General features: G+C 51.0%; 1 protein-coding gene across 1 annotated transcript in view; it reads right to left on the bottom strand.

The window, feature by feature from the left end:
* The window catches only part of TMEM132B (transmembrane protein 132B), a 250,881-nt gene extending 227,530 nt beyond the window's left edge, over nt 1-23,351 (bottom strand). Inside the window, exon 1 of the mRNA XM_084762977.1 lies at nt 23,082-23,351. Within this exon, the coding sequence (XP_084619103.1) occupies nt 23,082-23,142 (61 nt within the window). The 5' untranslated portion in view covers nt 23,143-23,351. The remainder of the gene's footprint in view (nt 1-23,081) is intronic.
* Between the last annotated feature and the right edge of the window lie 2,696 nt (nt 23,352-26,047).

Below are 26,047 nucleotides of genomic sequence, written 5' to 3' on the forward strand. Positions count from 1 at the left end.
ACCCACCCATCAGACAAATCAGGAGATTGAGGCATCTAACCTTCTCCAGGCTAGAACTGGTCAGAGCAAAGTCATGTCCGTCGGCAAGGTCCACTCGGGAATGGGAGGAAGTACATAGCACAATGGCACACACACCAGGCCACCATCTGGCACCCCACCATTCTGCTCTCTAACTTTAAAACTGAACACACACACACACACACAGAGTTCTGTTCATGAGGCAGCAGAATCAAAAATAACACCTCGCCAGACCCAGACACAGAAAAGAACAACAGAACAATTTTACTGAATATTCCAATTAATTAATTGCCCAAAGAAGCCAAGCTCAGAGTCCCTGGGAACGGTTTGGGAGCTATTTATATATTTATGATAGGGAAGCATACAGGGTGCAGACTTTGAACGCTAACCCTGGTCCCAATATTTACAGAGTGTTCCCGTCTGTCTTGGCGGACAGGTGTCAATTCTATATTTGTGACAAACTTTCTCCTGGTGCCAGTTTATAATTTGTCTAATCAGGAGGTGTTTATAGCTGAGAGCTCATCTGGAAAATTCCACGAGCTGAAATGTTCTTCTGCAGATCATTTCTGGGCTTTGGGGAAAAGTAGACATTTAGAAAAGTTGGTTTGCTTATTTCTAAAATGATCTCCTGGCCAGGCATGGTGGCACGCGCTTTTAATCAGAATACTCAGGAGGCAGAGTCAGGCAGATCTCTGAGAGTTCGAGGCCAGCCTGGTCTACAAAGCAAGTCCAGGGCAGCCAAGGCTACACAGAAAAACCCCTGTCTTGAGGGGACAAAGTCTCTTTTTAAGCCAAGCATGGTGGCTCACATCTCTAATCCCAGGACTCAGGAGGTAGAGGCCTAATAAACCGATGTTCAAAGTCATTCTCAGGTGTAGGGTGAGTTTGAGGCCTTGTCTCAAAATAAATGACAGGTGGGAGGGTGTTAAGCTTTTGTTTCCTTATACATTGTGGTTCAGAAACTGATTTCAAACTCTGTTCTGGGGCTGGGCGTAGTGGCACATTCCTTTAATCCCAGCACTCGGGAGACAGAGGCAGGTGGATCCCTATGAGTTCGAGGCCAGCCTGGTCTACAAAGCGAGTCCAGGACAGCCAAGGCTACACAGAGAAACCCTGTCTCGAAAAAACAAAAAACAAATCAAACTCTGTTCTAGGCTCCTAGAATTTAAATACTGGCTGGCCGTAGCAAGGGCCTGGCTCTCAGAATACAAAGCCATGTCTTCCAGCGCCAATACTACATTGATTTTTTTTTCCCCTTGGGGGTAGGGGGAGAAGTGGCAAGTCACATCACTAAAAAGAAGGGGAAAAAACTTTTTTAAATCAAGAATTTCTTCCCCGATAAGAAACAAGAGCCCTTGTTGGGGCTTGTGATTGGGTCCCTCTGTTTTTCTCATTGTGCCCAAGTTTTCTTACATGGACTATTCTAGTTTGCTTCACTGATGCTGAGATAAAACACTGGCCAAAGCAACTTGGGGGGGGGAAGGGTTAATCTGACTTACAGCTCACCGGTCCATTGTAAAAGGAAGCCAGGACACAAACTCAAGGCAGGAACCTGGAGGCAGGGGCTGAAGCATGGAGGAATGCTGCTTCCTTCCTGGCTTGCTCCCCATGGCTTGCTCTGACTGTTTTCATGTACAACCCCTGCCTAGGGGTGGCACCGCCCACAGTGGGCTGAGCCCGCCCACATGAATACTCAAGACAGTAGAGGCAATATGGCTCAGCTGACACTTAGGCAGAGACTCTGGCCTCACAACGTGAGGAAGTGTAGGTCTTTGGCAGTTTGCTGTGTCAGCCACAGAAAACTTACACACACACACAAAATGTATGGGGATGAGTACGGGGCGGGGGGCGGGGGGGAGAGAATACCAACTATGCCATGAGCAAGCCAAAAGCAATTTCTAAGCCAGACAGGGTAACACAGGCTGACAATTCCAGCACTAAGGATGAGGCAGGAGAGTAGCAAGTTCAAGACCAGCCTGGATTTCAGCGAGATTCCAGGCCAGCCTGGGTCAGTTAGGAAGTGTTTGTCTTAAAAACAAAACAGATGATAGCAGGTCCCAGCTCCTCAATGTGGCAGTCTCCAGTCAAGCAAGTCTGAGAAAGCCAGGCAGTCTCTCAGGTCCCAGTGCCAATGCTGAAATGAGGGAGCCCAGTTCTGTATCAGTCTTGACCTCAGCCACATGGACAAACTGAGCCTCCCGGATATCATGGGAAAGGCCGCTTCCCTCCGCCTTGCCTTCTGGCTCACAGGTAAGATTTCTTTAAAGAAACTTCTAAGATGAGCTATTCAAAACAGAAAGTAAGGGCTGGGGAGATGGCTCAGCGGTTAAGAGCACTAGCTGCTCTTCCAAAGGTCCTAATGAGATCTGGTGTCATCGCCTGATGTGCAGGTGTACATGCAGGCAGAACATTATATACGTAATAAATAAACCTTAAAAAAAAAAAAAGACAGAAAGTAACAGACCTAGAGAAATTGCTCAGTGGTTAGAGCACTGGCTGCTCTCCTAGAGAACCTGGCTTTGATTCCCACCACCCAGCTCACAACCATCTACAACTCCAGTTCCTGGAGATCTGATGCCCTCTTCTGGCCTCTGTGGACACTGTGTGCACATGGTACACAGGCATACATGCAGGCATAAACGTTTAAATAAGTAAGTGATTGATGATAAATATCTATAAGCTAGACATCTAGTACATAGATAGATAGATAGATAGATAGATAGATAGATAGATAGATAGATACATGCATACATACATACATACATACATACATACATATATACATATATACATACATACCTGATTGACAAATGAAAAAAAGAGAAGATACAGGTATGTGTATGACAGACAGTTCAGCTGGGCAGCCCTAGTGGCTTCACTTCCAGCCCACCCATATGCAGGCCACAGAAGTGCTCCTCCAAAGCCTGTCATCTGCTTCAGCATTCCCCGTCATTGCTGATAGGCCCTGGTGGCTTCACAGGCAGGCAAGAAGCATCAGCAACCGCTTACACACGTGGTCCCTGGGCCCCAAAGTGCTAATGAAGATAGCAGGAAAGCCCAACCCCAGCAAGGTTTCGCACCCCGCCTTCTGAGGCTCGGAGACCAAGGGACAGGGAGAGGCTTTGCGGGGCACTTGCTCTCTGGAGGTCAGTCACTGATGTTGAGGTCACTGTGGGGCCCCTGCCCCTGCTATCTTAGTTGGGAGTCCCCAGTAACATCTTTATCTAATATGACTAAAACACATAGACCAGGAAGAAAATGAGGAAGAGGTGAGGAATTAGTGCAGTGTACGGCGAGCCACAACCAAGAAATACATGGTAAGAAATTGACTATAAATTCAGTTCTGGGCATCCTTGCAGCCAAAGAGACAAAGGAACTACTCCCCCAGACCCAGGCTTTTCCTAAGTATAGGGATCAATACAGCAATGCAGGGGCGTTCCCACAATCTGGAATTTCCTGGAACTGCTGAAAGAGTCTAACATCCAGGGGCATCGCTTAATTGCATCAGCAACATCTCTTCCACCGGGGTGCAACGTCCAGACCTCCTCCTTGGACTTTCGGTAAGATGATTGGCAGGGCGCGGATTTTCACTTAACTATCTTAAAGCATCATCAGTCTTCTTCCCAAGGTCACGGCGAATCCTCCAACACTCACATCATTTCTATTTTAGACCATCCATTAAGTGGGCAGCAGGTCGATTTCCCACCCTTCCAAGTGCTAACTGCTCCGACCCTGGACACTCCTTCCTGCGTTATGGGGTTGCTGTGGTTCCTGCCACCCTCCGTTTCTCGCCACACTCAGCATCTCACTTTCTGGGTTGCACTGGATTTGCAGCTCCATCGAATCTGTAGGTCCTTCCGGGTCCTTCAGACAGGGGTGGACAATTGATAACATGGAAGGCAGATGCTGCCTTCTGCCCTTGACCAGAGAATTCGCACAAGGAGCTGTGCCAATGTTTGCCGTTTCTATCATCCTGGGGGAGGGCGAAGAGGGACAGTACTGCTGTAGACGTCTAGCAGACAGAGGCACCCTACAGTGACAAGCCAGCTGTGACCATGGTTGTCCAGCCCTGAACAGCTGTGCTGACCCCAGACCCCTCCCCCCACTCCCCCGCCAGGCTGAGAATGTTAAACAGAAACCAACAGAAACTGTCAGTTCACCTACAAGGTTTCTGTTTGTTTATTTTTATGTTTTGTTTTGTTTTGGGTTGGGTTTGGGTTTGGTTTTACAAGACAGGGTTTCTCTGTATAGTCCTGGCTGTCCTAGACTCGCTTTGTACCAGAGGCTGGCTTCGAACTCACAGAGATCCACCTGCCTCTGCCTCCTCGAGTGCTGGGGTTACAGGCGTGCAGCTCACTTATGAGGCTTTTGTGTTGTGATGTTTTTGAGTGGCAGGCAATGTCCCAGAAGCAATATTCAGATTGCACAGAATCCCTATGTTGCAATGGGGGTAGGGGGGGTCCTGACTCTATGGAAAACCCAGGTTTATTTCCTTAGTCACTTTAGCGGCTAGGATACCCAGAACTGAACTGTCAGTCAATTGTAAATACATTTCCGGTGTGATTGTCTCACCCGGCCCTCCCAATATAGACAGAAACCTCTGCAGTTCATTCTTCCTTAAGTTGCCCACATGACAGTAATACACAACTGACTAATAGCCCTAGATACCTCAGCCTGGATTCTCAACAGCCATTTGGTCTGCCTAATGCTGCTGTCCCAAGGGCCATCTTCAAAGGATTCTCAGTGGAGTGGCTTCCACGCTCCAGAGGCCTGCGTTTTGGCTGCATTTTCCTGACTTGTGTGGCTCCTCCCACTCAGTCCAGCAGCGTATTCTTTTTTTTTTTTTTGAAAGACTGTATTATTTACTTATTACTTATACAGTATTCTGCCTGCAGGCCAGAAGAGGACATTGGCTCTCATTAGGTTGTGAGCCACTATGTGGTTGCTGGGATTTGAACTCGGGACCTTTGGAAGAGGCAGCCAGTATTCTTAATCCTCTGAGCCATCTCTCCAGCCCCGCCCCCCAGCAGCGTATTCTATGGAGTCATCCATCCAGTGTAACCTACCAAGCACTATTCCTTTTCAAAGCTATATTGTATTCCATCACGTAGCAAACCACATTTTGTTGATCCACTTGTCAGCAGGTGTCCCATCTTTTGGCTACTCTAAACAGAGCTGCTGCACATATTTGTGGATAGGTTTCTGTTTGGGTATGTGTTTATAATCCCTTGCATTGTAAACCTAGGCATGGCGTTACTGGCTAATTCTAAAATTCTAAAAGATTTTTTTTTTAAATGCCAGCTTCGCAAGATGCAACAGCACCCCACTCCGATCCTCTCTTGGGTGCAGATTAGCAAACATATGGATTTCCTCAAGCTTCAGCAACAGCCCTGAGTGGCCCAGCTGGAACAGCTCACACGGACCTTTCTATGATTTTATAGTCACAGCCTCAGTCCAAGACCAAACTTGAATCACAGCTGACAGTGAGGAAAAACGGGCCTGATGACGCCTCCCTCTCCCCGCCCCCTGCATCCCCCCCCCCCAAACAACGGAATGCCAGGCCGTGGGCGTTTAAGATTTTTAGATTTCACTTCTGCACGAGAAACTGAGATACCATTTAGCAAATGCCATGGGTCCCCCAGAAGGGAAATGGTTCTAAAAAGCCCCCGTGGAAGGACCAAGTGGCAGGATCTATGCAAAACACTTAAATAGGTCTTTTTTCCTCTCTCGCTGTGGAGGAGACTGAAAAGGTGCCTTTTAAAGTATTTTTTTCGGTTATTTTAAATAACAAATGTGCCGGGCATGGTGGCACAAGCCTTTAATCCCAGCACTATGGAGGCATAGGCAGGTCTCTGTGAGTTTGAGGTCAACTTGATCCGCACAGTGAGTTCCAGAACAGCCAGGCCTGCAGAGTAAGGCTCTGCCCCCCCCCACCCCCCAAAAAATGTATAAATAACAAATGCACAGAGCACAGGGATTTTTTTTTAAGTACAGGGATATAGTTAAGTCACCCCCTGCCCTTGCCCTTTCCCAGGAGGAAAGCTGCCATTCATTGTCAGCCTCACGGGGGACCCCAAGAGCCCTTGAACATGGGTATGTGCCTGTCTCATTGTTCTCCGTGGCTGCTATTGTCACTATCTAAGCAGGACAGGCTGGCCACAGACCTTTGATCTCAGGACAGTCACTGCTATGGCGCCCACCAAGGATGAGGCTGTCTCAGTAGGACGATGCTGGGTTCTAGGAGCTGATGCAACCATTTTGATAGCCATTTGTCCAGGAGTGTGACATAGAAAGAAAGGGAAACTAGAAATGAAGAGGAAAGCCTGGGGACAGAGCCAGAGCCTCCTGCACACGACGGAAGCACCTACCCTGCCCCACCCCACCCCCAGCAACAGCTCTAAGGGGGTCGTTTCCAGCAGGTTCCAGAGCTCAGAAAGGCTCAAAACTTAAATACTGACACTCCTTTTTTTTTTTTTTCCCCTCTGTAGCCCCGACTGTCCTGGAAATCAGGCTGGCCTCCAACGCAGGGATCCGCCTATCTCTGCTTTCCCACTGCCCAGTTGACACCCCGTTTTTTAAATAGAGAAACTGAGGCTCAGAGAGTTGGGTGGCCAGCCAGCCCCCTGCTAAACTCCAGATCCCTCTGACCAGGGTTTGAAGCTTGCTGGTAACTGTCCCTCTGCCTACCTCGTCCCTGAACTCCAGGTGCCCAGAATATGTTGTTTGATGGTCCAGCTTTGACATCCACATCTGTACCATGATCTTGCTGGAGATGATTCAGCATCCTATGCTGCTAATTACAGTCCAGTGAGAATTCTTCCTTATAGAAGCCAGACCTATCCCACATCTTCACAGCGACGAAGTGTGTGTCTATATTACAAGCTGGAGTATCCTGACAGCTTCTGCAAGGTGCAGTGGCACAGGTACCTCCAGCTGGGAAAGGCCAGGATCACAGCCTGAGGCCAAACACCCCATGCCTCCACCTGTTCCCAACTGAGGTCAATTCCCAGCCACCACGTGGGATCTCGCAGCCATCTATAATGAGATCTGGTGCCCTCTTCTGTTCCCCGCCCCCAACACTACCTCAATGTCACCTCAAAGTGAGGAGCTCCCAAGGGATTCACAGCATCATAACATCAAGTCCCTAAAAGATGGTGGAATACAATTCAGCCCTGAAAAAGGAGACCCTGACACCTTTAAATGGGAGGAGACCCTGGCATCAGCTTTTTACACTTACTGTTGTGTCACACAGATTACTACTTAATGTGGCACTGGAGTCCCCTTCCGCAGCCCTGTGGAAGCAGAGTGAGTTCAAGGCCGAGCTGGGCAAACGATGGAGAGTCTGTGGCCTAGTTCCAGTTCTGTTGCTGACCATAAAGCAACTGTGGGGAGGAAAGAGTTCACTCAGCGGCTTAGACTCTGGATCACACTTCATCATTTTAGAGAAATCGAGGCAGGAGCTTCACATCACACCACAGTCAGGAGCAGAGGAGAAAAAAAACACACACTCCCTTACTTTTAGCTAGCTATCTTCTCTTATACTTCCTAGCAAATAGTACAGCCCACAGTGGACTGGATCAATTAAGACACACACACACACACACACACACACACACACACACACACACAGTGTGTGCAACAGGCCAACCTGTTGATCTAGAGAATCCCTCTCTGAGACTGTCTTCCCAGGCGATCTAGGTTAAAGCAAGTTAACAACTAAAGCTAACCGGCACACAATGATGGGGGGGCGGGGGGGGAGTGCATATGTATGTGTGCATACACGGGTGTGCATGCCCAGTGAGAGAAACAGAGAGTGCATCTGGAGGGACGACCTCCAGGCCCACAGACGGCAGCCATTCTGGGATGAACTCAAATGCTTGCTGCTGGCCTGCTCCTCTGGTGAGAGAACATCAGAGATTCTAGATTTTCACATTAAATCTTGGCTCAGAGATGATTAAAGCTGGCCAGCCGCCCGATGCCCCTGGGCTGTGCTGAACCTGAGATACCACTTCCCAGCGCCGAAAAAAGACAGGTGGCAAAAGGTCCCTCCCTACACCGCACCGCCTCGGGGACTTAGGACACCCAGTGAGAGGCAGGCAGGCAGCTGGGGCCTCAGAACCTCCCAGCCTCCCCCAGGTGGCCGCCAGACAGAGACTAGACAGAGCCAGCCTCGCCTCCTGCAGTTAAGTGTGCGCGCTCGGCTCAGAAACAATGAGCCCAGGCCCCAGGTGAAATTCATATTCTAATTCAAGTTTCTCGCATTGATAAAGACTGCCGCTGCCACCTTGGAATGCTAACAGCTCAGAATGAAGCCCTGGGGAGCAAGCGTGACTGGGGAAAGAAAGGGGGGTTTGTCTGGGAACCAAAAACACAAGATCGCTGAAGCCGAAGCTGGTGGCTCCCCCCAGACTGGCTGAGCTCTGGAAGCGTGCGACGGGAGACGAAAAGCCCCGCACGGCCTGCTTCCACAGGTCAGCCCAGAGGCTGTAAGGGACACCTGTGCTGTCAAGGAGGACCAGGGGCCCCTCGTTCCAGTAGGAAACGGAAGCAGGGCTGTGATGGGCCAGGAGCGGTCCCACCTCCATGCCCTATCTCACAGCCTTCCCCGCAACTCCAGGAGCCAAGAAATTCTTCCTTTTAAATCCACCCTTCTGGATCAGAGGACAGTCCGCAGATGCGGTTTAAGGGATTCACCGAGACACCGCCCAGAAGCATCTTCCGGATGGCTTAGAAAGTAAAGTCAGGGCGGGGCTGCTGTGCTGAGGGGACCTTGGGTTCTCTCCCCACAGTCTCACACGCGCGCGCCGCAAGCCAAAATCACTTCCAGGCTGCCCAACGCCCCAGGTCCGTTCGTCTGCCAATACACTCCCAGCCCTTCCTTCTGTATGGGAGGGTGGGTCAAGGCTAAGGCCACAAAGAGACTTCTCACGGAGACAGAAAGAGGTCCAGAGTCCTCGCCATCCCACTGCCTACCAGACTAACCTCCCAGAGCCACATTCTTCCCCAGCCACGCCTTCTCTAAGCACCGCCCTCTCTGAGCCACACCCCCTGTAAGCCTGTTCTCTCGTGCAGGTTGAATTGTATTTGCTGAGGAGCAGAATGAGTTACCCACCCCCAGAGTCCTCCTCTGCGGAAAGCAGCTCAACGAAGCCATCGCCCTGATGGCTCCACTCCACTCTTAGAGGGGGGCAGCACTTTGTCATTGATTCCTCAAATTCCCTTCATTATTTTCCAGGACTGGGGATAGAACCCAGGACCTTCTGCACACTAGGCAAGCTCTCTGCCGCTGAGCTACAACCCCAGGCCTTTCTTTACTTTTTAGCCTTGAGTCATGGATCTCCATGAGTTGCCTAGGCTAGACCTGAACTTGCAATCTTCCTGACTCAACCTCCTGAGTAGCCGGGTGTCAGGCCTATGCCACCAAGCCAAGCAGGTTTTCTTTACTTACTAGTAACCAAAACCTTGTCATTGACTCCAGCCTGGTGGTGCAAACCCAGTATCTGCTGGCAGACAAGAAACACCAGTACTAAGCAGGCAGAAACTGTACAGCACACATTCCTGGCTCGTGGAGGAAACATGATGTTTTGTACATATCTGCGGCCACAGGCAACATAAATCCTGCAAGGATGGTCTACTGACCCTTAAAAAAAAAAGACTACAAAATCCTATAGTTGAAAATGAACAATCGAAAGAAAAGAAGAAAAAAAAAAAAAAGAAAATGAACATGCTGGAGTCAGCAGTGCGTTTGCAGAGGGCCAGGAATAGATACTCAAATCCAAAATGAGAGAATCGAGGCCTGGAGAGATGGCTCAGCAGTTAAGAGTACTGGCTGTTCTTCCAGAGGACGTGGGTTCAACTCCCAGCACATACATGATAGCTCACAACCATCTGTAACTCCAGTTCTAGAGGCTCTAGTGCCCTCTTCTGGCCTCCATGGGCACTACACTCACATGATGAACACACACAAGCAAGCAAAACACCCATACATTTAAAATAAACTAAGTTTTTTAACATAAGAAAGGATGAAACCTAGAGATTCTTAGAGACCCTGGAGTAGCTTTTAAATTTGTATTTTTTTTTTAAGATCCACATGCCTTTAATCCCAGCACCTGGGCTGGAGAGATGGCTAGGAGGTTAAAAGGACTGCCTGCTCTTCTAAAGGTCCTGAGTTCAATTCCCAGCAACTGCATGATGGCTCACAACCATCTACAATGAAATATGGTGCCCTCTTCTAGCCTGAAGGTGTTACATGCAGGCAGAGCACTGTATACATAATAAATAAATAAATCTACAAAAGAAATCCCAACACCTGAGATCAAGGCCAGCCTGCTCTACAGGGTGAGTTTCAGGACAGCCAGGGTTACACAAAGAAACCCTGTCTGGTGGAGGGGGGAGGGGAATGCACACAAATAATGCCACATGTCCCAGCACCAGGCACCCTGAAGCAAGAGTGATCTCAAGTTCAAAGCCAGCCTGGGATACACAGTAAGTCCCTTTCGATAGATAGATAGATAGATAGATAGATAGATAGATAGATAGATAGATAGAATAAATGCTGAGCTTCCCTTGCGCCTTGAAGTAAGAATGTCAATAACATTTTCATCTTTGACATTTAGAGTTCCAGCCACAAACAGGTGCAGGAGACAGAGCAATTCTTAACACTTTTGATTGGCAGGGGGAGGGAAGGGGCATGGAGGAGAATCTTACATCAGTTATCACTGGCAGATGGCATCTACTTCACCTGACAATCTTCAAGGATGGGGAATAGGCAACAGGGTAGATAAAAAACCCACACACAATATAGCCCTCCATGAACTCAGGACAGGTTGGGCACATTAGCTAGGCTAGCTCTCAGTGGAGCACGTAAGAGTCACAACTGGGGACAGGAGGAGAGAGGCCAAGGCCACTCTGAGGCAAGGCCATCTGAGTCGCTTTAGTGACTCAGGCTTGTCAGGACCTCCAGGCTGCAATGGAAACACAGTTCAAAGCGAATCAAGCAAGACACAGGGCTGATGAGATGGCTAAGAAAGTAGAGGCCAAGGGCCAGTTGTGTGTGTGTGTGTGTGTGTGTGTGTGTGTGTGTGTGTGTGTGTGTATGTGTGTATGTGTTTATGTGTATGTGTGTGTATGTGTGTATATGTGTGTGTATGTGTGTGTATGTGTGTGTATGTGTGTGTATGTGTGTGTATGTGTGTATGTGTATGTGTGTGTATGTGTGTGTGTATGTGTGTGTATGTGTGTGTATGTGTGTGTGTATGTGTGTGTATGTATGTGTGTATGTGTGTGTATGTATGTGTGCATGTGTGTGTATGTGTGTGTGTATGTGTGTGTATTTATGTGTGTGTATGTGTGTGTGTATGTGTGTGTGTATGTGTGTGTGTGTATGTGTGTGTGTATGTATGTGTGTATGTGTGTGTGTGTATGTGTGTGTGTATGTGTGTGTGTATGTGTGTGTGTTTATACAGGTGTGTGCAGGTGCCCAGAAGGTCAAAAGGGTGCGAGAACACCTGGAGTTGGAGTTACAAGTGGCTGTGCTCGAAACCAAACTCTGGAACACAGCAAGAGTTTGGTTGGTTGGTTGGTTTTGGTTTTTGATTTTTTGAGACAGGGTCTCTCTGTGTAGCCTTGGCTGTCCTGGACTCACTTTGTAGACCAGGCTGGCCTCGAACTCACAGCGATCCGCCTGCCTCTGCCTCCCGAGTGCTGGGATTAAAGGCGTGCTCCACCATGCCCGGCTGGAGCAAGAACTCTTAACCACTGAACTCTCCAGCATCACTTTCCAAACTTTCTATGTACTATACAAAGTAGCCAAAACCAATGTGCAAACACTGGGGGGCAGGGGGGCGGGGGGGGGGGGGAGTGCCTCACGGTGCAATAGCCTGTCCAGTAGGGCAGCCAGGATCTGAGAGTGGATTCCTCCTCGTGGGTAATGGCCCCAGAGACAGCAACGGCATGAGATCAGCTCTTCCTCCTTCTCCCGGCCAGCCCCAGATTCAGGCTGCTGCCCATTGCTTCCTGGGGAAGTACCCATCTTCCAACACCAGATTCAGAGGTAAGTTTCCGGCTGATTAGACACAGCACTCCACACCCCCAGCATAGTCCCTGACACGGGGACCAGAAGAGGGCCTCCCTCTAGTCCAGATCAAATCAGCCCCGGGTTTCATGCTGAATGGGCTCAGAAAGAGACATCTGACCTTTTATTGGTCCCGGGACCAGCCAGAGGTGAGTCTGGCCCACTCTGTCATCAATGAGAGCAAGCCTAGGTTTGAATTAAGTTGGCAAAGATGAAAAGAGAACTAAAAAGCAAAGGGAGAAGGAGAAAGCAGCGATTAGGAAAATGTCAAGCATCTGGATCCAGCAGCGCCTGAACCACTCCCGCCACGTGCTTTCCAAGTCCAGGGACCAGAACGTGGCGGTTTTTGTAGGGTCTGGGCAGGAGTGGTGACATGCTTGTGCATTCGGTGTGCCGTCTCCATCCGGGTGTGTACCAAAATCTCAGCATTGAAATTTTCAAATATTATAGGCACACATATCTTTAAGATAATCCCATAAGAAACAAACAAACAAGAGGTTAAAAAAAAAAATTTTAAAAAACAGAAGTGTGAATTGGAGTCACTGTGACCAGGGCTCCTGCAGCGGCAGCGGCAGCCCTCTGAGGGGGTCTTCTGAGTTCTGAGCCATCAGGCTGTGCCTGCAGAGTGAAAAAATAGCTAGCCTACACATGTGCTACTATTTTTAAAATGTTACATAAATGCTACTGTAATTACCAGGCCTGCTGCTGAATTGACAGCCACTTTCGATCAATATGTTGTTCTTTTTCAACCAAGAGACTCCAAAGCAGGCATTGTCCTCACTCCTGAGGCTGGATAATTTCTTTGACATTAGAAAGGGCCCCTTGTTCTTCACAGTGGAAGTGCCCCTGAAAGCACAAAGAATGCCCCTGCTTGACTATGTAAGGCAAACCATCTCTAAAAAGAGGACAGAGAGTAGGTGGTTTCCTGGGAGGCCACGTATACTACCCATATCACAACCGCTGGACTCCCATGGTGCTGAAACAGCCTTATGTAAGCAAACAGGAAGAACTGAGTCCCAATAAAACTTTATTTACAAACAGCAAGTGGAGGGCCAAAAGCAATCCAGGAGATCACTGTGTGCTACTAGTGCCCGTTTGTTTTTTTCTTTGTTTTGTTTTGTTTTGATCATTTATTTGCTGGATGTGTGTTCCAGGCTAGGTAGAGGTCAGAAAACAACTTTTGGGAGTCAATTCTCTCCTTCCACCATGTGGGCTCTGAGGGTTGAACTCAGGGTATCAGCCTTGGAAGACAAGCGCCGCCGCCTCACCAGCCCAGATGCCTGGTTTAAAGAGTACAGGAAATAATGAGCAATATGTAAAGAGCCAAGAGGGTTGGGTGGTTGGACCTACACATCTCTAGAGTGTCATGGAAATTTCTGGGAGGGAAATGGAATTTGATTGGCATGACACCTTTTATCTATGTAGCTACTAAATGGCCTGAGAACCTGTTATCAGCTAGACCTCCTCAAGATGCCAAAATAATCACACCCTCGACGCAGATAGAATCTGCCAGATCCCAGTTAAGAGCCAAACTGTTTGCTTTTGGGGGGTAAGAGAGTAGCCAAGCCTGGATCCCCTCAACTGTCATAATGCTATTATCAATAGCTCCCATTTATTGAGAGCCAACACTATGTGTAGCCTGGCTCATGAATCAGCTTGACTTTACTCTCCTTGCTGGTCTATACCTGATGGTTGATTTTGCTTGCTGTTTGTTATCTTGTTTTTTTTAAGTCTGGGTCTCATGTAGCCCAGGTTAGCCTGGAACTTATTATGTAGCTAAGGATAACCTTGAACTCCTGAACCTCCTGCCTCCACCTCCAGGGTGCTGAGATTGCAGGTGTGCATCACCACACCTGGCTTAGTTTTTTGGTTATTTTTTTAGTGTGTGTGTGTGTGTTTGTGTATGCGTGCGCGTGTGTGCATCATGTGAGTGCAGGTGCCAGTGGAGGCCAGAAGAGGGTGTCAGTAAGCCTGGAGCTAAAGTTGCAGGCAGTTAACAGCCATAAGACTCGAATGCTAGGAGTCAAATCCAGGTCCTCTGCAAAACCAACAATTGCTCTTAACCGCTGAGCAGTCTCTCCAGCCCCTGGCTTGGCTTCACACACAATCTTCTCTACATGGCTCTTGGAGTGGTTCTAAGACAGCAAGAGCCCAGCCGTGTGTGGTGGTGCACGCCTTTAATCCCAGCACTTGGGAGGCAGAGGCAGGAGGATCGCTGTGAGTTTAAAGCCAGCCTGGTCTACAAAGTGAGTCCAGGACAGCCAAAGCTACACAGAGAAATTCTGTCTTGAAAAACAAAAACAAAAACAAAAACAAAGCAAAACAAAACAAAACAAAACAAAAGGGCTGGAGAGATGGCTCAGTGGTTAAGAGCAGTGCCTGCTCTTCCAAAGGTCCTGAATTCAATTCCCAGCAACCACATGGTGGCTCACAACCATCTATAATGTAACCTGATGCCTTCTTCTGGCCTGCATGTGTACAAACAGACAACACTGTATACATGATAATAAATAAATCTTTAAAAAAATAAAAAGTAATAAAAAATAAAAAGCAAGAGCCCGACTCACAGGTGAAATTCTCGCCTGAGTCTGTGATTTCACAAACATCGTTGTGGCCTCAGTTGCACCCACATTGACAGACCCACACAGGCCGAACTCAGGAAACATGTCTGCCCAAGTGTATGCACATACAGTACACTTGCCTGTAGAGAGGCCAGAGGTCAACCTCAGGTGTCATTCCTCTGGCGCCATCTACCTCCGTTTGGAGAACAAGTTCTCACACTGGCCTGGAACTCACTAATTGATATGCCATCCTCTCAATCTACCTCCCCGGGGCTGGGATTCCAAGTGCACATCCCTACGCCACTTTGTTTTACCATGAATCCTAGGGACCAGACTCGGGGCCTCAAGTTTGCAAGAGGAGAGGCTTTGCCGCGACTGAGCCCTCTCCTAGCCCACCCTGGGAAATATTTATTGAAGAAATCTAATCAGCAAGTCTCAAAAGGCACCAAGGTCTCCACAGCTGCAGCTCCAAGCCAAGTCTTTGACGTCATTTGCTTGGACTGTTGCAGTAGCCACTCAGGGTCTCCTGGCTCCATCCTTCTCACACCTGCCCACATCCTTCATCACCGAAGACCCTTGGAGGCTCTGAGCCCTGTCACCCTCTTGGTCACATCTCCCACTCTTTTTTCTTTTTTACCTTTTGTTCTGCTTTTCAAGACAGGGCTTCTCTGCAGAGTCCTGGCTGTCCTAGGACATGCTAGCCTCAAACTCAGAGATCTACCTGTCTGTCTGCCTCCCAAGTACTGGGACCGAAATCATATGTCGTGTGTGTGTGTGTGTGTGTGTATGTGTGTGTGTGTGTGTGTGTGTAAACATATATGTGTGTATATGTGTATACATACACACAAGTATACACACATACACACATATATATTAGGAGGCACAGGTGTGCCATGGTGCATTTGTGGAGGTCAGAGGACACTTTGCAGGATTCTGTTCTTTCCTCCAGTCATGTGGGTTCTAAAGCTCAAACACAGATGACCAGCTTGGCAGCAAGCCCCCTTACCTACTAAGCCACCCCAACAGTCCGCATCCCACCCTTGTCCTTTCCTCACGTAGACAAACCTCGCTGGCTTCCTTTCTCTCTTTGTCCCTACAAAACACATTCCCACCTTGGGGCTTTGTCCCTGCTGTTCCTTCTCCATGTCCCTTACCCCAGCCTCTCCGGTCACCTCTTTAGGCCTTGGCTCAAATGCCACTGTTGGAAGCCACTGACGATGACAAGCCATCCTTTGCTGGCACCCGTGTTTGCAATGTCTCCTGCAGAGCCTCCTATGAGCATGTCATTCTCCCAGCACCGATGGCTGAACGTCAGCTGCCTTCGTGCCACAGCCTAGGTCAGGGACTTCAGCCTGTCCTGCCACCAGTGTCACTAGTCTTAGGAAAGTGCAATAAAAATGTGTCAGAACTCATAGGACTGTGCATAAAGGGCATGAAGGCAGATCGGAGGAAGGTTGTGAGGAAGACGGTTGGCCAGAGCCAGAGATCAGGGCACACTTTACAGACTGGGAAACTGAATCTCAGTGCAGCCAGGGAGTTAGGTGAACACTGCCTATACTTCCCAATCATGTATGTGTGTGTGCGTGCATGTGTGCGTGCAAGTGCGTGTGTGTGTGTGTGTGTGTGTGTGTGTGTCTGTGTGTGTGTGTTTGCCTGATTAAACTGTGAGCCATCATGCTAGACTTCAGATCTCTCTGTTTCTTGTGAGAACCCCCAAACTTAGTTGACAGCACATGGTTTTTAAGTGGCAGCATCTGAGAAGAAAGATCTACAGGTCAGACGGCCACCCATAGGTGGCCAGCGGAAACCGGACATCCCCACGTCCCCCCAGCAACCTGGCTCCTTAGCAACCCCAGGAGCACCTGCGGAGGATGGCATGGCATACAAGGACCCCCAGATGGACGACAGGAGCACAGAGCTGACCCTGGGGAGCGATGCTCATAAGCCATCTTTCCCCAGTTCCGGAGACTGGGCCAGCAGCCACCAGAGTGAGTCCCCAGTGGGTTAATTAAGCTAAAGCTATGAGACTCAAGGCCCAGAGCAAGGCTTGCACTCCATCACCCTCAGTCATAAGCCTTGGTGAGCCCCACTAGACCCTATCGATTTCTTATGTAACTATTTTGGGCCTAGAGCGTGGGGAAACAGGGCATCCATCATCCAAAGAGCCTGGCATCCGGGCAGGTGCTCCGTTCAAGCACCCCAATCGCAGAACCAGGCGGCTGGGCAAAGAGAATGCAATAGAATTCAATGGAAAGGATAGGGCTTTTCTCTCTTTCTCCAGGCAAGGGAGCACGCACCACCTGTGTGGGCGATGCAGAAGCAAACATTGGCCCTAACCTTGCCTCTGCCTCTGCCACTAAAGCATATATTTACCTCTCCTTCACTTCGACATCTGGTTCTGAGACTGACAGTCCCTCCTATGAGATTGAAGTGGCTCCTTTGTGCCCTGTTGGTGTCCCAAGGGCCCAGTGATGATGAATATGTGATTGGTGGGTGAGGAGCAAGAGGGCAGCGAGCAAGCGAGTAGTGGCACAAGTCTGTACCCTTGGCTCTCAAGTTCAAACCCAGCCTCAGCCAGATGCAACACCCAGTATTTTCTTTTTTAAGATTTTTATTTATGTGTGCATGTATGTGTGACAGCACATGTGTATGCCACAGGTGTCAGAGGAAATCAGAAAAAGGCGTTGGATTCCCTGGAGCTAGAGTAACAGGAAGTTGCGAATCAGCCAACATGGGTGCTGGGAACTGAACCGGGGTCCTCTAGAAGGGCAGAAAATGCACTTTTAAAAGCTAAGCCATCTCTCCAGCCCAAAGACATGGCTTGTTTAATCTGCTTGGTGGAAGGCTCGTGGCTTGTGGCTTTTCTCGCTGCAGCTCTGCCTGTGGGGACAACTCCACTCCTGTATACTTTTCCCCAGCCTTGTATTTGCTAGGCTCCCCAATCCCATAATGAGATCTTTAAAGAAGGAGGTCATAGCCAACTTTCCAGATGGGGAACAGGAGTTTTGGAGAGGCCAAGGAGCTAATCCAACACTGGGACAATCTCAAACCTGAACTGAGACACTGAGGGCACCAGTTGCATGCGGGGAGGGGTGTGTGTGTGTGTGTGTGTGTTTATATATGTTTGCATGTGCAAGTGGAAACCAGAGGATGACTTGTGGGTGTCACTTCTCAGGTGTCATCTACCTTGGGATTTTTATTTGTTTTCTGAGAGATGTCTTGTTGGCATGGAATCCATGCCAGTCATTGAGTCCCATGGATCCTCCTGTTCCGAATGCTGGGATACAAGTATGCACAACTACGCCTGGATTTTTTAAAAAGACGTATTTATTATTATGTATACAGTGCTCTGCCTGCTTGTACACCTGCAGGCCAGAAAAGGGTACCAGATCACATTATAGATGGTTGTGAGCCACCATGTGGTTGCTGGGAATTGAACTGAGGACCTCTGGAAGAGCAGCCAGTGTTCTTAACCTCTGAGCCATCTCTCCAGGCCCCAGCACCTGGATTTCTGATGTGGGTCGTAGAACTCACTCAGGCCTCATACTTAAAAGTCAAGAACTTAACCAATTTGGCCTTCTGTCCAGCCCTTCAATTTTGGCGGAGTTTGTTGTTTGAGTCAGGGTCTTACTGTGTACCCCTGCCTAGCCCAGAACTCACTATGTAGATGACACTGACCTAGAATTCACAGAGATCCTCATGTCTCCGTCTCCTGGGTGCTGGGATTAAAGGTGCACACCACCATGCCCATCACCAATCTTGGGTTTTAATTTTTTTTTAAGTAGTATATACTCATTAAACATGGTATCGGCTCTCACAGACATCCTCACATAAGGACATCTGCACTTTGGCCACATTCTCAGACCTCCTCTCCTCATTCTCACTTATTCCCCCACAGAATCACTTCTCTTTTCACATCCCATGTGCATGTAAGACTCTATATACCTAAATAAAATCTAGGATCTACACGTGAGAGAAATTATGTGATATTTCTGTCTCTGAGGCTGACTTACTTCTCTCACTGTGATTTTTTTTTTCTTTCCATGAAAGCAAGGAGAGAGAAAAAGAGAGAGGAGAGCCGTGCCAGATGCCCCACTGGCGTCCAGCACCTCCACAGGTGGGCCTTTCTCTTCCTCACTTGCTCTGTCTTCTCAAATATCAGGCACCTCTGTGAGCAAGCAACAGGAGCTTGCACTGGGCAGACTTGAGAAAAGACAAAAATTTCTCCCAAGCAGAATAGCTCATAAGAGAAACACAGCTTTCCCCTCAGGAAGAGACACAACCCCAAGTTCCTGGGTCCAAACCAGCATCAAAGCCCCACCCCCCCCAAAAAAAAATCTGGACTGGCAAGACGTCTCAGCAGGTAAAGGTGCTTGCCGGACAAACTGAGGGACCTGAGTTCAGTTTCCAAAACTCACACAAAAGTGGAAGGAAGGAACCGACTCCCCACACACAGGTCATCAGTTACAAATTAACAAATCATCCTGAAATTAATGTTCACAGTAGTAGCTGAGAGCAACTCTGAGATGCAAACGCTGCTGTGCAAAGCTATGGTGGCCGTACAACCCCGTACCTCTCTAGCCTCAGTTTCCTCATCTGCAAAAATGTGGCAATTGTTGCCAATTAGTGAATCCACAATCTAGAAAAGGCCCTGGATAGCCCACCAGCAGAGCCAGCCTACTAAGTCTGGGACGCCTTTGAGAGGAAGAACCAGAGGCTATGGAGGTGGCTGTCAGTAAAGTGCTTTCAGGCAAGCATGAAGACCTGAGTTCAAACCCCAGCACCCACCTAAAAAGCCAAGCCCAGCAGTGAGCGCTGTAACCTGAAAATACCACTGGAAAGGCAGAGACAGGAAGAGCCCTCGGGGTCACTGGCCAGACAGCTTAGACTAAATGATGAGCCTCAAAGAGCAAGGTAAAGTGTGAGGAAGACACCTGATACTGACCTCTGACCTCCATATGCATACGCATAAAATGGACGGCGGGGGGTGAGGGTGGGGTGCGGCAGAGAACATGAGACCACAAAGGACAAAGAGGCAAAGGGTAGAGACGCATGTACTGGCTTGCCGATTTCTTGCTGGGGAAAATTAGTATCATTTGGGAGGATGTGCGTGCTCATGGAAGTTAGTTTGCTTCGTCCCTGTGAACATCCGAACCCGTAAACATAGAAACCCTCCCCCACCTGCAAAGGAGCATAGTCTCTGGGGCTCCCAGCAGAAAGAGCTCATAGAACCTGCCACACAGACCACAGCCCCAGAGGCCCCGTTCCCATCAGCACCAGCACCCTTCTGACTTCAACCCTTATCTTTCAGATTGCTACTTGGGCCATGTCAAAGGGCTGTCGCTGTCATCCTCGTCTGAGACTCCTTAAGTGGAGAGAACCTCTTAGCCAGCCAAGGCCCAAGTGTGAGGTTAGAAAAGCCGGGACAAGCCAGGCTGTGCTAGCGCACGCCTTTAATGCCAGCACTGGTGAGGCAGAGGCAGGCGAATCTCTGGTCTACAGAAGTGAATTTGGGGCCAGCCTGGTCTACTGAGTGAATTCCAGGACGGCCAGAGCTACATACATAGTGAGACCCTGCAGCGGGGCAGCGCTCAGAGGCTCTAGACCACTTCCTCCCTCCCAAGAGCTGCGAGTGGTACCTAAGCCCCTCCTCCTCATCAAGGGCCCAGAGGAAAATGGACTCCCTCCGTTGCCCCTTCAAACTGAGACCCAGAAGAGAAAAGGTTACCCAGAATTCGGGGCTCTCTGGGAAGGAAGCCCTTAGGAACTTTGCTGGCTGAGACCACCCTCCCAGACTCCCGAGCCAGCAAATGAGGGGCTCCTTTTTGTCTTTCGGATCATGGCAACCGCTGCGCCCTTTGTTGGATCCAGTCACCGAAGCGGAGCTCCTGAGGAAGCCCCACGCCTCCCGGTTCCTGCCACTGGCAGGAGGAGGGGTGCCAGATGATTTACTCTGGGAAGGTCCCCAGTGCCATTAAATCACTGGAGGCTGCGACAGAATTAGCATTTTCCCCACCTCCCACTTCCCCCCACACCACAGGGCTACCCCTTCCCAAGACACGATGTAATGAGGAACAAATAGACCACTCGTCGCTGCTCGCTGCTCGGGGCCAGGCAGGGCTAAAACCCTGTGACTTGCAAGCCAACAGCGCCGTCCCCACAATTGGAAACTTGTCACTAGCAAGGCTCTGGGGAGGGGAGATGCCCCACCCACCCCATTCCACAAACACTCCCTCCAAAAAAAAAAAAAAGTATCAGGGGTTAACAAAGCAAGGCTTGTCGATTTCCCCCCGGGGACGTGGTTTGTTACTGCATCACTAACTTCCAAAGCCACAGCATGGACAAATACCGTTTGAATAATGGGGCCCCCTTGGTCGCTAAGCCGGAGGATTTGTGCTGACTTCAACCAAGTACAATTCCGTAGGCTTCAACCCTCCGAAGCTCCCATAAGTCCGCCCACCGCTCTCCTTCCCGGGGTAGCTGCCCACGCAGGAAGGGGGCACAGGCAACAGAGCGTGTGCGATGGGAGCGCCTCCTCCCAGCTGAACTCTCCCAAGCCCCCCTCCTAGGGCCTCAGCCAGTCCAAGATTGGTCCAGAAAAGATCTAGAAAAATGCAGCCAGTTCTAGACGAAGCTGGTTAACTCCCAACCAACCGAGTGTAGGCAGCTCTTTCAGGAACATCACCCTTGTTTTGGAGCTAAATATAGACTTAGCAAACTGTGTTTCTCTTTATGGTCTCTGGTGGGAACCGGTGGAAGACACAAGCAACCGAGGACCCCCCAGCATGTTAAGCTCTGCCTGGTGGCTGCGCTGACACGCTCCTCCGAGGGCCAGGAATGAGTTCTCAGGAGTGGCACATCAGTTCTCCCACCACAAGCCTCCCAGAGCCATTGCACTGGCTCTTCTGTCGCTGGGTGGGGCTGGACATGGTGAGGGAACTCATTCGGGCACAAGGCAAGAGAAAGGCAGCGTCCTCCTCCAAGGTTGCCCAGAACCACTCTTGAACACAGCCAGGCGAACGCTGACCCCCTTGGAGAGAGAAAATAGCCACAACACTGCAATTTTCAAGTCGGAGGGACTGTGCACTTTGGCAAACGCGCCTCAGGGCTTCCGCTCTGAGGAAACGGTCCAGACCCCGTCAGCGCCCCTCTCCAGGCCGCAGAGGAATGCCAAGAGCTAAATAGCTCGCTGATGCTCATTGAACACGCCAAGGAAGAGCCCTCCACTTGATGACCAGAGCCGTTCTACCGAGATTCAGCCAAAGCCCAGGGCTGACCACTGTCTCTCTACGGGGAAAGTCTTAGTAAATATTTAGGGTCACTTGAGGGCATCGGGGAGGAAAGCAATATTTACTTTTTCCCATGCACAGTCATCCTTCAAAACAAGTTGGCATGTAGGCTTGCTCCTCAGCGCGACCTCACCCAGGCAGCCGGAGCCGCAAAGTTGAGGTTGCGTTTTTCCTTCTGCGTTCGGGGTATCTGTGTGGTTGGTTGATTTTAAGGAACGGGAAAGGATGTTCTCAGTCTAAAGCTACCTGCTCTCAAAATGTAGGTTTTAAAGGTCTGGAGAACACAGCCCTCGCACGCACATGAACATGGCTCGTGACTGTCGCTTCTTCCCAGCCTTTCGGATTGTCTCCACTTGCCTGGGGTGGGGGAGGGGGGCACTGTCATTTTAGGATAAGCTTCCTCTACAACCAACACGTAGCAACACCGAGGTGGCCAAACCTAGCCAACTCCAGCCCAGGCTGCAAACAGCGTATACCTGGCTATTCTGATTTCCTATTCGCGGGGTTTGGGCGACAGCTGCGCGGGTGCCAGCCTGGAGCCAGACTCCCCGATCCCGGGGCAAGGGTTCTGAACACCTCAATCTTAGACATCACAAGGTGCTGTGCCTGCGCGAGCCGGGCTGCCGGACCACGCTCCTGGATCCTGCCAGCCTATGTTCGGGTCAGGGCGCTGGGGCTACCCGCGCTTCCAGAGGGTGAGCAGCAAGATCACCTAGATGCCTGCAAGAGCCACTTGGGGAGCGGGTGGCTTTGGGAGGCCAAGAGGGCAACCAGAAGCAGGAGGGACTGCGGCCAAACCAGACATCTCTGGCCGAGACGCCCTCCAGGACCCGCAGGTGTCCAGACAACAGGACAGCAGTCCACGGACACTGGGCCACTACATCTTCCACAGACCCTGGGGCCCGGGTACAGGGCAGAGTGAGGAGAAGGATTCCGGGTGCCCTGCCTGTGGCTCCTGGAACCCCAAAAGGATGCGAAGGGCAGCTGGGACTAGAGAGGGGGCAAAGGAGACGCGCGCGGGGTTTGGGCCGCCCGGGGCTCCCGAGCCCCGCCAAGAGCAGGAGGCGGCGGCCGCCCGGGACTTGGGACCCAGGCAACAACTTTGCGCGCGGGGTCGGGGAGGGGACGCGGCCGCGTTACCTGCGCAGCGGAGCGCGCTCAGCGCCAGCAGCAGCCCGAGCGACGCGGCCGGGGCCCGCATGGTCCTCCCGGGAGCCGGCGCCGGGCTCCGCTCGCTCCTGCGCCGCCGCCTCCCGCACCTCTCGGCTCCGCGCTCGGCCGCCGGCTGCAGACAGCGCCCGGGCTCAGCGCGCGCCCGCCCTGCACTTGGCCCGAGTTGCGCGGCCCCCGCCGGCGCCGCGGCTCCTGCGCCCCAGCGCGCGTCCCATCCCGCCGCCGCCTCGGCCAGCGCCAGCTGCCGGCCGCCCCTCCAGCCAGCGCGAGAGTGAGCGAGCCGAGCTGGGAGGAGGGGAGGGAGGAGGGAGGAGGAGGGAGGAGGACAGGAAAGGAGGAGGAGGGAGATGGGGAAGGGAGGAGGAGGGAAGGGAGGAGGAGGTAGGGGGATAGAAGAAGAGGGAGGAGGATAGAGTTGGGGAGGGGAGGAGAGGAGAGGAGAGGAGGAGAAAAGAGGAGGATGGGAAGAGAGGAAGAAGAGGGATGGGGTCCAGAGGAAGAGGGAGGAGGAACACGCCCGGGCATGGAAAAGGATAGAGAAAGGGGAGGCAGGGAGGTGCTTTTTCCTCTCCCCCTCCCCCAGGGCGGAGACACCAGGCGGCCACCCAGCGGTTAAGCAGCAGGATGTGTCACTCACTCCCAGGGGAGGGCGCAGGGCTGCTAAGGCCTGGGGAGACCCGAATAGGTACTCTGGCCGGAACAGAAAGGCCTTGTAGAGTGCAGACCGAGTTCCCAGGGTGTGTTGGGAGCGCAACAACGAACCGTCCCCGAGGTCGAGAAGGAAGGCCTGCAGAGGAGGCAATGTTCGAGGAACAGATTGAGAGGTGGACCGTAAACCAGGGCACGTGATGGATGTGGTGCAGCCTAAAGGCCCCGCACGAGTGTGTCAGCCAGCAACGGGCAGACCAGAGCACTCTCCTTGGGTGCTAGTGTCTGCGGGGTGCTAAGCCCGGGGCTACGCACGACTCTCGCTCCAGGGCAGGTCGTCGGATTCATCCACAAGGTGGACCAGGCTTCAGCCAGCCTGGGTAGAGAGTCTCAGATCACAGAGACTAAGAAACTGCAGTCCCTCTCTATGCACAGCCCCAGCCTAGTCCAGACCACAGGTTGAAGCAGGGAAGCCCCAAGGGACTTCTCTGGTCAGTCCTGAGAGGCCCTGGAAGTTCCCTCCACCCGGCTGCAAGGCCAGAGACTGAGGTATCTCACGACCTGAGCTAGAGTCCAGGGTCTGTCCAACCTGTCACCGGCTTCTGGTGTCGCGGCTTGGTGTGGAAAAAAAAATGGGTCAAACCTCAAATGGATCAATTGGGGTCCTGCATCCTTAGCTGAGAACCAAGCTCTTCCTGGGCGGGCAACCCAGGGCAGGCAAAACTCATAAGCTTCCAGAAAGAACCTCAGTTTCCCAACCTGAAACATGTAGTCATGGCAGCCTCCAGCTGGTGTCCCTGGTCATGCCCAGGAAGCCGCTGACCTGATCCGCTGAGGACAACACCCTCGCTCACTGCGCCCCCACCCCATCACCGGATGTCTGATTTTCCTCCATGGGCGGGCATCAGAATACTTGAGCCTTCCCAGCTGGTGAGGGGGCCGGTGGACTTGCTTCATTAGTAGGGGCTCATTAGCCCAGGCAGCACCCCAGACTCTTCTATAATAAAAGAAGAAAGAGGAAGGAGCTGGTCCTAGGCCAGGTTAGTTACCAAGAACAAATTTGGTTCTGCCTGCAGCCCTCCTCCTCAGGGAACTCCCGTCCTTACCATGCTCCTGAAAAGGCCATCCATGGCTGGACAGTGGGTTCTGGACTTCTCTTGGGGTTGGAGGCTTTATCTGTCCCTTCTCAGTGACTAGTTGTGAAGGATGCTGCCCAGCCTCAGGATCTTCTGTGTGCCGTGCTCCAGCCACCTCTTCAGTCTCCCCTTCATTGACTCCTGAGCTGAGCACCTACTGTGTGCAAGGCGGTGTCTCAGAAAGTAAACACAGCAGGCCTGCCACCCTTGAGGAATACAGGGTAAACAACAGCCCCATGACACAGGTACCCTAGGTTACAGTCGTAGCCAGAAGGGCGCCAGGGTGTATTTGACCAGATCATCAAGAGCTAGGACTTTGTATAAACTCCTAGCCCTTTTCTGAGCTCCGTGCTTTGGCCTGTGCCTTCAATGGGTAAAGGATACCTGCATGTTAACCAAACCTGTGTTTCAGATGGTGTTTATGGAAATTCAAAGGGGGGGGGAGCCTACCACAATTTGAAGGGCCCGCAAAGGCCGAGGAGCTGACAGTATAACCAGAAGATCCTTTAGCTCCCTCAGCAAATTCATCTTTTCACCCTAAGTCTCATCTCCAAACTGATGGCCTGGGAGCACCAGGCAATACCCCCAAGGTTCAGTGCACACATAAAGAAGCTGAGGCCAGAAATGACCATCCCCGCTGGTTCTGTAGTGCAGGGAGAGAGATCTAGTCTGTCCTTGAGGTGTAGAGAGCTAGCCACCCCTCTCTAGCAGGTGGCTGTCACCTCCTGACCCTCCCAGGTCTGGACTCTAAAGCTCTGCCCAGGTACCCCTGGGCGGCGGGCGAAGAGCAACATTGCCATCTTGTGGCTATAACTGGAAGTGCATCCCGAGGCTGCTCAGGCCCTAAGGCGAGGGGGGGGGGGACCAGAAAAGCAGCGAGTAGGACTCACAAAATAAAAGTCCATCTAACTTAAATAACAGGAATCAAGAGTACGCTAAGAGTCGGGTATTTCAAGATCAGTGGGCCTCTGATGAAGAGCGGGAGCTTTCTTTCCTTTTTCTGAGGTGTTCAAGCTCCTCCTAACTGAGCCCCTCCACTTCCGGAGTGCTGGATCACAGCCTTGCCCCAACAAGTGTTGTGCGGTGCTGGGGATCGGACACAGGGCTCCGTGCATGCTAGGTCAGCACTCTACCCACTGAGGCCCATGC

The sequence above is a fragment of the Acomys minous genome (assembly GCF_964271855.1).
Source record: "Acomys minous genome assembly, chromosome: 16".
Taxonomy (NCBI): Eukaryota; Metazoa; Chordata; class Mammalia; order Rodentia; family Muridae; genus Acomys; species Acomys minous.